Here is a 14,930-nt window from a genome sequence, read left to right as displayed (position 1 = left end):
ATCAATCTGTCAAACCGATAAATATCGATTTTAAGAAAGATCGATCGAATATTTTTAACGATAAAATTAACGATGGTACTAACTTTTTTTTCATATTGTCGATATTATTCGTTTCGTCCTTTAAAGTATTGATGGTCTGCTGTAGGTCATCTATTTGTTGATTTAATTTGCGCATCTGTTCTCTCTGTACTCTTAATTCTTCGTTTTGCGCGGTATTTGTATCGAAGAGATTAACGTTTTCGCTTTCTAACGCGAGAAGATCCTTGTGCAGTCTCTCAATCTCCGAGTCTCTCTTATTTATTATAGCTTCCAACACCTTTTCCTTCTCCAGCATCCTTTTTCTTATCTGCTCTTGAATCATGCAATCCCCTTCGCCTCTCTGCAACATATGTTCTGCCATTTTTTGCTTCAATTTCGTAATCTCAAGATCCTTCTTTTGCAATTCCTGTTGCTGCTTCGCGAACTCTTTAACGATCTGCACGTGATGATCCCCGGCGCCTTAACGAATTTGTGTAACTGTCAATCGACTTGTCACCAAAAAATTAGATAGCGAGGTACTTTACATGTTATACCTTGAAGTGCTGTGGATATCTCGTGTATCTTGTCGATGGACCGTTTGATATGTGTCGCGAGAGCGTGATCGATTTCCTCATACGAAATTACTTCGTTTAATTCCACCTTTTCCGACTCTTCGGAACACACTGCACTAGAATCGATATCATCCGACTGAATCTGAACGTTAACTAATTCTTTAGATGAATGACAATCGCCGCAATTACTCGACGTGGAGCCTTCTGCAATATTATTGAAATTTATTAGAATCTATGCGCGCGTATCACAGATTATCTATTAATATGCATATCGATCAATATGCAATAAAACATAATCTGCCAATAATGAATTATTTCCTATGCACGTCATTATAATTTAACTTGAGCCTCGGAATATACCTGCAGCCGGCTGGATCGATCCGTGTCCGGTATCAAAATCTGTGTTTGTAATCTCGCTGACGGACTCTTGGCTGTAACATGCCACATAAGCCTTTAAGTTATCTATCTCCCGCAGACGATTACGTCGTTCTAGTTTACACTCTTCCAACTCGGCTATGAACGCTTTTAAAGCGGACAACGCGCTCTGGACATCTAAGCAAGTGTCGTGCTCGCACTTGGTGTACTCGCAAATTCCCTCATACGCTATCTTAGACTCGTCCAAATTGTTCAAACTACTTTTCAGCATGTTAGTTAGATTACCGACTTCTCGCTCCATGCAAATTAGCTGCATTTCGCACTGCGAGATCTTCTCGTTTTTGACCTGAATCTCATTTTTCAAGTTGGCCACTACATCATTCATCTCTACCTGATTGTGAACACAATTTTACTAGGTATCTATTTATACACTTCTCCGTAAAGTCAATGTAGGCTTTAGGATTAGAACTGATTACGTATACCGGACATCTAGTTTATTAATATAATATTATATTATACCTAATCATTTTTATAAAGCGCGATATTAGTTTTTTTTTTATATATTTACTACATTTTTATATATTGCTCGTAAAATTTATTTTTTAGCTCTGCGAAAAAAACGAAGGTATTTCATTAAAACATTATCTCTACATTTTCCTACAATTTCTTTTTTATTGAAAACTGTAACTCTCTATACATCTTCAATAATCGATAAGTCTGCAATTAAAATTTAATTATATACATTTTTATAAGCTAAAAGCTTAAGGTAAAATGTGACGTTGTGCTGACATTTTCGAGAAAAATCTGTTTCCTATTAATTGACTCGACATTAAAATTGCGAGAATATGATATGATACACGAAGCCAAATGACGCACCTCACGAGTGTCGGCGTCAACAGACATTTGCTTTATCAACGTCAATAGTCGTTTTATTTCGTCTTCTCTGTCCGCCAACGTGCAACTTTGTTCATGATATTGCTTTTGAAGTATATCCCGCTCTCGCCAAACATTTTTCACCTGCTCTAAAGCAATACCGCAGCTTTCCGCTTCTTTCGATAAATGCTCCATTTTTTTCACCTTCCGCTAATTTATCATAGTTTTATATGTATATTAATCCATTAAACTCTAGTCAAATTTAATTTTTCTAAGTAATTATATTACATACTATGTCTCGTATACTAACCGTAAGAGATTCGTTTTCTACGAAAAGTAATTCTGTCTCTTTAACTTCCTGTCTAAGTTTTTGGATTTCTTGCGATTGAAAATAACAAACTTGACATTTTCTACTTAATTCTATCTTCAATTGATCAACCAGACATTCCGAAGAAGAAAGCTAAATAATGGATAATATAAAACTCAGTTAGAGGAAAATATGTATAATTAAAAAATAATTATATGTATATAAAAAATAATTTTTAAAAATCTTTCTCAGAAAATAGACTATACATATTACTTTTGCATTTAAATTTTCCACTTCGACATTGCGCTTGTCGTTTACTATTTTCAATTTTTCTTGCAAGATCTACGATGTAAGATATAAATAATTACAAACTTTTAAATAACACATAGTTAATAATAAATAATATTGATTTACATTAAAATTATGTCTCAAAATATTTGCGTTTTCATCCTTTTCTTTCAATAATGTTTGTAAATGCTTATTCAATTCTCGCAGATCTTCTAGCTCATCTTCCTTCATCTAAAGGAAAAAAAGATGAAAAAAAATTTACTGCACATATGTAGATATGTAGATATTTTTGTTAAATAAAAATCTCGTTTTGATAAAAATTCCATTAATAATTAATATTAATTGTTTCGTACTCCGAGTTCGTTCTTCAAAACGATAATTTCCGAATCTTTTTGAATAATCACTCCTTTATGATTTTTTTCACAGACTTCAGGATCCAAATTTAGCCTCAACTCGCTTTCAGATGCGGTTACGCTTTCGCTACTTTCACAATATTGACTAGACGACCAGTCAACATTAGATTGTCTATTATAAACCTCACTTTTATACTTGTCCGTTTGTACACCCACTTCGCAAACATCTTGCATTACTTGAGAAGATGCGTCAACATACTCGATGCAAATATTTGTTCGATCGTTATACTCTGCTGAATTTATTACAATTCAAGTGATATAAATGTGAATATGAATTTATTACAATTCAAGTGATATAAATTATTTTAATTTTTTTAAACTGGCCGAAAATTATTTCACAAAAAGAGTTTTTACATTTTAATTTTCGACAAGTGGAAATCCTTATAAAATGACTTTTATATTGTAAGTTAATTTTTTTACCTTGTGCGGATCTCGCGGTTAATATATCGCAAGATGTTACACGCGATACCAGATAAGTATTATTTTCCGATGTTTTCGCGTTCAAATTCTCTCTCAAAATGTGCGCATTAGTTAGTAAAAAATTGTTAATTCCTCTATCGTATCGAAATCTTCTACCAGGATGAAAATACATTGACAGATATGTGTCAGAATGTTGTAAAGCAGCAATCTTATTTGCGTTGAATAATCTTCGTCCTTCCTGAGAGAGCGGTTTTATTATAGCTTCAACTTTCATTTCTTTTGTATCATTAATCCCGATGGTAGTAGCTTTGTCCTACCAACGGATAGGACTGTTGTTATTCGATTATAAATATAAAACATCTTAGCATATTATTAATCAGGAAGCTTACAAAATTTTCCAGGTATTCTTGTTGTTCCGAAGTAAGCTTCAAAGATTTATATTTTCGTAATTCTCGCCGTGCAACGCGAAGTTCATTTTGAGCTTGAGCCGTAAGTCTTACCATGTTTTGCATTATCACATTCAATGGTATCACTCTTCCTGGCTGTATGAAAAGGAGCAAGATAATATACGTTCTATTCCTGTCTTTCATTAACATGATTTATTTAGTAAATACGCATATATAAAGTGCATGAATAATGATATAATGTACTGAATAATATGCTAAACAAATATTTGGCAAAATATAAAATATAAATATAAAATACAAATAGAAAATTCTATTTATTTTTTTCATAATCAATAATGGTTCATATTTCGAGATTGCACGTTTAAAAATTTATGAATTTTTTATACAGAAATAATTGTGTTATATGCGTATGTATTTGTATGTTAAAAAATATATAAATATTATTTCTAATAAATAACAGTTCGCGGTGTTCTGAAAGACATTCGCAATTAGAAAACAAACCGCAGGGTCATGTTCGTTGAGCTCGCGAAAGTAACGCGTACTCTCTAAGATATTTGGACTCCAAGCTCGGATGTCCGTACAGGAATTGTACAGCTTCAAACGACCTTCCGATCTTTTCTTCGGAAAGACATAATCTCCGTAAGTCATGGGTACACCACTGCTCGGTCTGCCCGCCAAAAAGATGCGTGGTCCATGCTCGGCGTAAGACATGTCTGTCTGGTATTTTAAATCCCTTTCGGTCGGATGTGTACAAGATTTTCGTCGCCCCTTAAGCTTAATAAAAGACCGTTAAGCATCTAATTTTTATAAAAATCATGACCCATGTAAGGTTACATATTTTGGTGTTGACTGTATCATATTTTATTTATACACCATAGTAACGGAAAAACGGTATAAGGTACGAGAAGCATCTGAATATTCAAAATATAATTAGAGGAACGTGGAATTATGTGAGTAAATAATAGGGTAAATTGTATAGAAAATACAATAAAATATCTTTATTTTATAAGCTGCCATTAAGAATTACAGCGTTAATAAGTACTTTCGTCCTCGTAATGTATTATAACTATCTCTTATTCATACTAAGAACTATGCGACTATTGCGTAAAATATATGTCTAATTTCATTTCATGAAGGCTAATTTAGCACTGGCATCCCTCCACGTAACAACTACGGTTCGACAAAGCACTAAATACAGACGAAAAAGAATTTCTTATAAATATATCTAGTTTGCACTCTATTTGGTTAAGTACAAAAGTGATTTCTCGTTTAGACCAACAAAACATACTGATTAAATCTAATAATAAGATTATGTTACATTAATCCTTTAAATCATTCTTTCATTGAAATGCACTTTTTCCGATTTACATATCATAACTCTTTTTTAAGAAAAACAATCCTTTTAAATATTATACATGATCCGTGACGCATGAATGTCCCAGCTAAGATAAGAACATTCGAGAATTAAAAAAAGAAAAACATGCAAAATATATATTAGCGATATATTCGACGAAATCGATAATGCGATTAATAATTCGGCAACCGACAGGACCGTTAAAAATACGCTTATCGCGGAAGTCCACGTGATATACTTGCAATTATTTAAAAAAAATTCAATGGAAAATAATATATCTAAGAGAGATATTATATACACACATGCACGCACACACACACACACACACACGCACGCACGCACGCATGTACATACACACATATTTTTCCGAATTAAGTAGAAAAAATGGGATCAAATGCATATAAAAATAGATTCGCGGATAACTATGAAGGCAGTATAGATTTCTTAGAAACGTTATCTCGCTTTCTTTTCAACGATGTAAATATATGTAAATATATTGGAATGTAATAATGCTTCCTAACATTAATTCCTTTGATAAAGGCACACAAGATTATACAAATAACATTATTTTACACATGAAAATAAGATCGTTATTCTCCTGATGTTTCGATACCTATCGTCCTAAAACGCATTTCCTCAGTCTGCAATTGGATAACAGATAACATAGATAAAAATGAAATTAAAATTCGAAAACTTCAACAGTCTAACCATGTGGTGAAGTGACGAAGTAGATACACGAATAGACGTGTGACTGCATTATAAAAAAAGGGAACACTTCTAGTTTTATATCATTTTTAAAAGTAGCTGGAATGATGTATAATGTAAGGCCACTTTTGTTTTTTCTATCGCCATCATATTAGACAAGAAAGATTTATATCGATATTTCCTCCGATCATTATTTACATTAACATAAAGGCCTCTTTCAGTCGAGACAAGTTATTGAGTCTCATTTTCTGTGCATTATATACAATCAAGTGTCATTAGTGAGCATCTGGATGACGAGCAATACATTATTTCAATTTTAAAAATATCCATTACAAAAAAAAATCATATCGATTTCATATTTATTAAGTACTATTTTTTAAGTACATATTAGTTTTAAGTAACTAATTATTAAATGAAACAATTGTGGTGATACTTTGAATACTATAATTGATATCAAATTATTTGTCGAGTATATTAGATAAATAATACTTTATAAAATAGAAAAATCAATCAAATTTCAGATTTAAGTATAGTTTTTTTGAATATTACTCTTTCATCGATTATGAAATTATTAGAAAATATAATAATCTTATTTTTAGAAAATATAAATAATCTTATATTTTTCTTTAAATTTCTTCCAAAATTGATAATTTAATTGCTCTCGATTAGTGTTATGTAAAAATGACTTGTAAATATAAAGAAAATGTTTTAATCAATAAAGTTCAACTATCGAGAGAAATTTCAATATTGTAAAAGGCACTAGAGTATAAATATAAAAAAAATACAATAATTATTTTCTCTTTCCATTACTCTCTCTCTCTCATTTTTAAGATATAACGTTATTAAAATAACAATAAAATATAAGACTGATGACTGATTCCACAATTGCTCTGTTTCTCATAAAAACAAGCATACGATGCTCTTTTCCATATGCATTTCTTTTAATCTTGGAATTTACATGAAATATCAATCAATTTTCAATCAATTGCAACTTCTTTCATAAATTGATTTTTTCTTTTGATACTATTTCTTTCATTTTTCTATATATTTATCTTATCTCGACATTTTACAATTAGATCTTCATTCTCCTCATGATTTTAACATGCAAGGCATTCAGCTTTCAGAGTCGAAGTCATAGAATAGCATTAGCTATGATTTTATAATTCGAAGACATATCTTATACTGTAATCAACAAACTCCTTACATTAATCAACGTGTCTAAAAACTTTGTAAAATTCCAGGATCAACATGATTATTGTCGTGTATACATGTTTCCCTATAGGATCTTATTCCTAGAAACTTCTCTCGCGAGTAAATATTAGCGGACGCTAAAATTGAGCATAATTTAACCCTCCGCCAACAGATTCTGAGTCACTCATGATCTATATTTTAAGAATGTTTTATGAAACTCGTGCAAAACACACATTTCATATATATGTGCATTATACAAAAATATCAATATATAATTCTTATTTTTTTCTTTTTAATTTTCAATACACAGTAGTATTTTAAGAAAAACAGATGTATAAGAATACAATATATATTCTTTTTTATGTATCTCAGATTAAAATCCATTATAAAATTTTAATTTGAGATATTATAAAAAGATTTTACTATAGATCAAAATTGACTCAGCCTTCGCGGCTATCACGCTGTCTATTATCCAAGGATTAATTAATCAACCATAATCATCTTAGAGATGCAGAATACCTTGATCGTGACTGTAATTTTGGTGATGATGATGATGGTGATAGTGATGGTGTTGAGTAGACGACGCCGAGGCGTCGTCTTGTATTGTCAAACCGGTAAGATCGACAATCTCATCCGCTTCCTCATCGCTACCGGCACTTTGCGTGGACTGGTGACTTCCCGAAGATAATTGACTGTTACGCGAAAATGATCCACGCCGAGGTGCAGCCAACGCTGCCCTTTGGTTTGCAGGCTTGACGGTTATGATGAGATTGCTAGAGTTCGCTATCATCATATCAGTCACCTATTTCAAACATGAATCACCATTTAAAAAAAAGGAAAAAGAGTGAATTACTATTTTGTTATATAATTACTTCATTTTTGTGGAATTATAGATCTTTAGTTATTGCAGAGAATGTTTTAAATATGCTATTATAAGGAGCGCTTTACAAGAATAGCAATTGAAATATAAATAATTATATAAGTATAAAACAAAATATTTTAAAATATATTTTCTTCAAATAAGTAATACTGCTTTGACAATTACAATTATGATTCTTATACTAATATTTAATCATTTCATATCACTTTCAATATATCATTTTTATGAAACAATTTTCTATAAAAAATCTCACCTGATCAAGTGTTTTGCCTGCAACTTCTATGCCATTCACTTCCAGGACTTCATCATTTACAGCTAAAAGGCCTGTGCTCTCTGCTAAACCACCTGGCACTAATCTGCTGATAAACACTCCTGGAACTTTCTCAATTCCCCCTCCAGCTGACGATGGCAATATGCGAAAGCTTTCGCCATCTTTAATATAAAATCCTAGGGGTTTATCAGAACCGTGTTTCAAAAGACGCACACGTCGACAGGTTTCTGGCAGTATGTCGACATCAATAATTGCAGATACCTAATTGCAAGAATAAATGAATGTTAAATTAATTGATATTATAATGCACACTGGAGATTAACCAACAAAGTGTATACTTACCTGCCTAAAATCATGTGGATTGGAAATAGCAATAGATTTTGGCTTTCCTGGCGTACCACCCAGAATACTAGATATCAGGTTTTTAGGTTTTATTGTCCCATATCCATTGTCCCATGCTCCATCACCTGTTATAATTATAATTGAGTAGAATGTGCATGTATATGCATATATATGCAGAAGATATATACAAAATCATGAATAAATTTACCTTTCCTCTGTATAAAAATTCTGAGCAGACTCCTGGTGGCCAACAGTGCTCTAGCCAGATTGTTATCATTATTGATAGGAAGTAGATCACCATCTGTATCCGTGTACCAAATTAAATAGTTAAAATCTGCTCCTAAATCATGCCGTTGCGCCAACAGTTTACCAAAATCCTCATAGCTCATAGGCTCGTTACGATTGATGGAGAATCTGATGATGTCGGCGTCAAACTGCGAAACAATTTAAGCAATGTACTGTTCTCACGTTCAATGAACATATTTTGAAGTTACTCTTTATTAACGATATATATACCCACTTTGCTCTTCACGGCGACGATGCCGTTGTCCACCTTGTCCTGTTTCTTGGACATAGCAACGTAGAGATATAACAAGTATGGACACACTTTCGCGCTGTCGACACCTTTAATTTTTGGCAACGAGCTTGAATGGGCTTGAATCAATGAATTCGTAGAGTTCAGTGTCTCGAACAAACTTGGCCCCGATATATATAGTACCGCAACTCTTCCAATTTTATGTTGGCCAAAACAGAGTGCGTATGCGCGAAATAATAGCGTTTTCGAATGGTCGAATTTAATCGCTCCAGAATAATTCACTACGTTATTGATCAATCATAGCCATTCTTCTGAAGAATATATGGTTACATTTTTCAGAAGTATGACTGTGATTGGTCAATGATGTTATCTCATTTACTAGGCTGGGATTCGATTGACCACGTCGCCAATTGGCCAATTCAAAATAGGACTCTCTGATTGGTTAATCGTTGCTGGTTACCCTAGGCACAGGTCGATATAATTGGTCAATCGGAACGTGGTCAAACGAGACGCTCTCCATTTACTCCTTTGTATTCATTGGCCGCATTCAGCGGACTCAACCGCTAAGTAGCAATCGAATATGATTGGTTTCTACTTTCAGGTTCGACCAATCAGCGTCGAGTTACATCGGAAAATCTAGAAATGCCCAACTGTTGAATTCCTTTGATATATGTTGGCAATCTTGCTACTATTCAATAATACCGGTTGTATCGTTTAGGTTGATTGTATAGCTTTAAGCGGCCTTTTCATTGACGCTACTTTTTAGCGTCAATGAAATTGCACCTTAACAGTTGGCAGCCCTACGAGATAGGCTGTGCAGCACTGCGCGTATATAAAATAAATTTGAAATCGCTTCTAGCCTAACCATCTTCATGCGATCGACTTTATTTGAATTGCACGGCATCTCATCGAATTATGATGCGGCGCCGATTTGTTCGAACGTAATTCGGGACATCGCGATGCTGTATAAGCGTTGAATGAGCACGAATTGTCACGCAAATATGATAAATCACATCTACTCACCGTTCACCGGCTGTTCCACAGGCCGCTCCACTCATTCGCCTCGAGACGTCCCATTCCGATCTTGATGCACACGATATCATCAACGCGAACGCGCGACACTTTATTCGGCACTCCTGATATTCGCTCGCATCCGATAATCATCATCAAGGGCGCAAATAACGCGACGCGATTTCGTTCCATCTTCGCAATCGCGCTATCACTGAACTGTGAAAAATAGCTGTCGCGCACTTTCACCGACATATTATGAAAGTCGCGCGATCATCCTTGAACACTTTCGACGCTTTTTCACTCGCGACATTCGTTTAAAAACGGTTAAAAGACACAAAAAATGCGGACGTACGACGATCCGTGTAACTGCGTATGACTCCGATTCACGTATGACGCGTATGACGTAGCTATGACGCGTATGACGTAGCAGTCACGCGCCAACATGGCGGCCGAACTAGTGCGCATTCGTTTCTGCACACTGGTTCGGCCGCCATGTTGGCGCGTGACTGCTACGTCATACGCGTCATACGTGAATCGGAGTCATACGCAGTTACACGGATCGTCGTACATCCGCATTTTTCGCGTCTTTTAACCGTTTTTAAACGAATATCGCGAGTGAAAGAGCGTCGAAAGTGTCCAAGGATGATCGCGCGACTTTCATAATATGTCGGTGAAAGTGCGCGACAGCTATTTTTCACAGTTCAGTGATAGCGCGATCGCGAAGATGGAGCGAAGTTGCGTCGCGTTATTTGTGCCCTTGATGATGATTATCGGATGCGAGCGAATATCGGGAGTGCCGAATAAAGTGTCGCGCGTTCGCGTTGATGATATCGTGTGCATCAAGATCGGAATGGGACGTCCCGAGGCGAGCGAGTGGAGCGGCCTGTGGAACAGCCGGTGAACGGTGAGTAGATGTGATTTATCATATTTGCGTGACAATTCGTGCTCATTCGACGCTTATACAGCATCGCGATGTCCCGAATTACGTTCGAACAAATCGGCGCCGCATCATAATTCGATGCGATACCGTGCAATTCAAATAAAGTCGATCGCGTGAAGATGGTTAGGCTAGAAGCGATTTCAAATTTATTTTATATACGCGCAGTGCTGCACAGCCTATCTCGTAGGGCTGCCAACTATTAAGGTGCAATTTCATTGACGCTAAAAAGTAGCGTCAATGAAAAGGCCGCTTTACACACTGAAAAAGTTGAAACTGTTTGAACTTTATTTTATTGACGCCATATCTAGAGAAAGTCTAGTGATTTTAATTTGCCGCTGGTTTCTAGCGTCAATGAAATTGCACCTTTAGTGTATTTTATCGATGATTGAGTGTTGTCATTTAATATTGTCAAGTGTTGTTACGTATATTCTGTTAATTTTTCTGTAAAAGATTAATACAGAAAGAAACAAGATAAATGTAAGGAAATAGTAAAAAAGTTTAAGAAATAAAAATAAGTAATTGATAATTATTATAAGTTAATCAAAATAGAAAATCAAACTTCATGTTTATATATTCTTATATTCACTATATTATTTAGTATGTAAAAATTGTAATATAGTGTATTATTAGTATATTATTATAAACAAAATAATGTGGTTTTTAGATGGATGATCAGGATCCAACAAGTGTCATTAATATGATAAAAGATCTACGTTCTGGAACGGAGTCTTATCGTAAAAGTATTGGAGCATCGCTACGATTTTCAGGAGCTAGTTATATACGTACGAAATTCAATGAAAGTGATGATAGTGTTATTTCACCAAAACGGCAAAAACTAAATGAATCAGATACATCTATAATTAATCAAACTCAATCCGATTCTGCTCCAGGTAGTCCTTGGGAATGGCGACGTATGAAAGGAGAGGTAAATTGACATGTATATTAAAAATGGTATTTAATAATTATGCAAATATATAATAAATATATAATAAATATGCAAATTATAATAAAATGCAATACATAATTCAAATACATAATTCTAATAAAATAGATATAATTTGAATAAGTATATATGGAACAATTTAAAGAAAAATATATTTCCATACAGGTTATATCATTAAAGACCAGATTGACTCATCAAGAGGCAACTGTACAACAATTACACAATGTACGCAGGCAAATGGAAGAAATTTTTGAAAAGGAAAAAGGTCTCCTACAAGTCCAAGTGGAACAGGATGCACAAACTATTCAACAGTTAGAAGTCCGACTTGATGTTGCACGACGAACAATCCAAGATGCAAGAGAAGCACAAGCTATTGCAGAAAAAGAATGGTCCCAGGTAATTATCTTACATATTAATTCATGTGTTTGTTCCATAACATACTTTTATATTTGCATTTTTAATTTTTTAATTTTGTATTTTATTAGATAAGAAATAATTTGGAAAAAAAAATAGCATCATTATTAACTGAAAATGCACAATTATCGGAGAATCTGAAAAATGCTTCCACAAAAGAAAGCTCTTCCCCTCTTCAAGACACTAGTGAATCAAATGAATTGCAATTAAAGTTGGAAACTATGGAAGCTAAAGCAACAATGTTGGAGGGAAGGATGAAAGACTATCTCAAGGTACAACAGGACTATGAATTGCAGAATGTGGAGTTGCAGAATATGAAAATTAAATTAGAAAAACTCGAGTCAGAAAGAGCATTATGGGAAGAGGGCAAAATGTTAGTAGGGAGAGCTGCAAGAGCGAACGATCTCGAGAAAGAGTTGAATGTAGCAAAAAAGACTATTGCAGTATTAAAAGAGTCAGTGAGAGAGAAATTACTCTTAGAAGAGCAAATGGCTAATATGACGAAAAGGTACTTTCTGTGTTTTTAGAATAAAATACATTTGTTTAATGATGTATGGTTTGTTACAGGCTAGAGCACACTGAAAAAGTAGAGCAACAAGTAGCGGTATTAGAAGCAAAGCGATCTGAACTTGCACTTCGCTTGCAAGAATACGAAACGATTGGTATTATTGGAGGACCAACGGCGGTGAAGCGAGAGTTGAACCGACTTCAACAAGCTGAAGTGGACTTGAGAGCAGAAGAAGGTCAGCTCAGATCAAGATTAGATGCAGTTCTGCGAGAGTCGCAGAACTTGTCAAAAAATTATGAAAATGCGAAGAAGTTAGCTACTGATGTGACATCATCAAAGGAGAAACTAAATAAGCTCGTAAGCAGATTGCAGAAGAAGATGATTCTTGTTACCAGAGAAAGAGACAGTTATAGACAACAATTAGATTTGTATGAGAAAGAGATGACAGTGGATGGCAACAACGCGATGACCGAGAGAATACCAGCTCTAGAACGTGCTATAGATGGATACAGGTATATTCATATATTAATACATATCGCAACTATTTGATTAAATTGACAATTATTTTATAAAAAAGAAAAAATTTCAATATTATTTTAGAGATTTAGTTAATAAATTGGAAGCAGATCTTCAAGCGGTCGAGACTGGCACAAAAAAGAACGAGTGTAATAAATTGAGAGAAGAGATCGAACAATTGAAAGGCGAACTCGAGCATCGCGCATTAAAGGGCGATTTCAATTGCAACGCTCGAGTTCTACATTTCACAATGAATCCTTCAGCTATAGCAGAGAAACAAGCTGAAGAAAAACAAGCAGCTCTATTACGAGAAGTAGAAGAACTTCGAGCCAAAGTGGGATCAGGAAATTATGGCGCGACTACATCATCATTGCAGATACAAGGTATATAGATAATAATATTTATGTCTTATTTGCCTTATTCTTTGCACAATCATTTATTTTTTTTAATATAGAAATTGCAGAATTAAAACAAACACATGAAATAAAGATAGCACGCTTAAAGGAAGCTTTTAAAGCATCATCACAGGAATATCGTCAAGCGTGTTATCAGCTATTTGGTTGGAGAGTAGATCGAACAAAAGAAGGTTATTATAAACTATCGAGTCAATACGCAGAATCACCAGATGATTTTCTTTTCTTCCACGTAGGAGAAGAAGGTGTAGATATGTTAGAGACTGTTTTCTCCACAAACTTAAGCAGTCTAATCGAGCAATATTTGCAGAGGCAACACAGTGTTCCTATGTTTCTTAATGCTGTACAATCTGATCTTTTTAGTCAGCAAACTGTAACAAATGTCGTGACGTAAGACTGTATTATGTTTTTAATGAAACCAATATTTTTATTTATAAGCTTCATCAGGATTCAATATATTATAATTGAATGATTACATTTATTCACTAAATGCCTTAATATTTTTAATTTTCTTTATTTTTATATTCTTATGTATAAAGCTTTTCATATACACATTCATATCAACTTATTATTATCAAAGTAACTTGAAATTAATTTTACACAGGAATGTTATATAAATATTATCCATAAATAATTTTATTTATAGATAATATTAAAATTTATAACATTTATAACAATAATTTCACGATATTATTTAATAAATTTCGCATCTTCAGTTGCTGCAAAAATAATCTATAAAATAATATTTTAATATTACATATTAATTATTTATATATTAAAATATTTTGCAGAAAGTATCGATATAATAAATTGTATACTGGATATATTAAACATTCCAAATATATAACTGATTCCCATAAAAAACTATAAAGATATTCAAATAAAATTTTTGAAATCTTTTACATAAAGTCTCTCAAAAACAATTCTAATCGAGTTAAATAATTTTTAAAAGTTGACAAAAAACAATAAGTGTCAAAAATAAAATAATTTCTTTTTGTTTTATACAATATATTATAAAATTTAGACAATTTCTAAAAATATCTTGTATAAAATGTATAATATGTATATATAAAATTTGATATATATATATATATATATATATATATATATATATATATATATATAATTATATATTATAATTTGATTGTACAAAGCTCAAGTTTAATCTTCGTTGCACTCGCGCGCCTGACCTCATTAGTTGTAAGAACATGATGATGTCTTGCCATGATTTTTC

General features: G+C 33.4%; 3 protein-coding genes across 5 annotated transcripts; 1 reads left to right on the top strand and 2 right to left on the bottom strand.

The window, feature by feature from the left end:
* Positions 1–1,653: 1,653 nt before the first annotated feature.
* On the bottom strand, positions 1,654–4,384 carry LOC105252821. The gene is made up of 8 exons (XM_025406570.1): positions 4,175–4,384; positions 3,656–3,808; positions 3,267–3,579; positions 2,787–3,079; positions 2,560–2,664; positions 2,419–2,487; positions 2,149–2,298; positions 1,654–2,048 (listed from the first exon to the last, which is right to left on the bottom strand). The coding sequence occupies exons 1-8, from the start codon at positions 4,382–4,384 to the stop codon at positions 1,719–1,721; spliced, it is 1,623 nt and encodes a 540-aa protein (XP_025262355.1). The 3' UTR covers positions 1,654–1,718.
* A 2,936-nt stretch (positions 4,385–7,320) lies between these two features.
* On the bottom strand, positions 7,321–9,216 carry LOC105252822 (partitioning defective 6 homolog gamma). 2 transcript variants are annotated; one of them, XM_011260410.3, is made up of 5 exons: positions 8,933–9,216; positions 8,625–8,850; positions 8,417–8,541; positions 8,057–8,335; positions 7,321–7,725 (listed from the first exon to the last, which is right to left on the bottom strand). In XM_011260410.3, exons 2-5 carry the CDS (start codon positions 8,803–8,805, stop codon positions 7,426–7,428), a joined length of 885 nt encoding a protein of 294 aa, XP_011258712.1. In that variant the 5' UTR covers positions 8,806–8,850; positions 8,933–9,216; the 3' UTR covers positions 7,321–7,425. The 2 variants fall into 2 exon arrangements, with proteins under 2 accessions (XP_011258712.1, XP_011258711.1); XM_011260409.3 differs by having other exon boundaries at positions 8,937–9,215.
* Positions 9,217–10,836: 1,620 nt separating this feature from the next.
* On the top strand, positions 10,837–14,181 carry LOC105252823 (mitotic spindle assembly checkpoint protein MAD1). 2 transcript variants are annotated; one of them, XM_011260413.3, is made up of 7 exons: positions 10,837–10,866; positions 11,567–11,827; positions 12,011–12,241; positions 12,331–12,767; positions 12,827–13,279; positions 13,368–13,666; positions 13,738–14,181. In XM_011260413.3, exons 2-7 carry the CDS (start codon positions 11,567–11,569, stop codon positions 14,088–14,090), a joined length of 2,034 nt encoding a protein of 677 aa, XP_011258715.1. In that variant the 5' UTR covers positions 10,837–10,866; the 3' UTR covers positions 14,091–14,181. The 2 variants fall into 2 exon arrangements, with proteins under 2 accessions (XP_011258715.1, XP_011258714.1); XM_011260412.3 differs by lacking the exon at positions 10,837–10,866 and adding an exon at positions 11,298–11,379.
* Positions 14,182–14,930: the final 749 nt, after the last annotated feature.

The sequence above is a fragment of the Camponotus floridanus genome, unplaced genomic scaffold, assembly GCF_003227725.1.
Source record: "Camponotus floridanus strain SB8 unplaced genomic scaffold, Cflo_v7.5 scaffold15, whole genome shotgun sequence".
Lineage (NCBI taxonomy): Eukaryota > Metazoa > Arthropoda > Insecta > Hymenoptera > Formicidae > Camponotus > Camponotus floridanus.
Note: the sequence above shows the minus strand (reverse complement) of the source record. Positions and strands in the feature narration are given on the sequence as shown.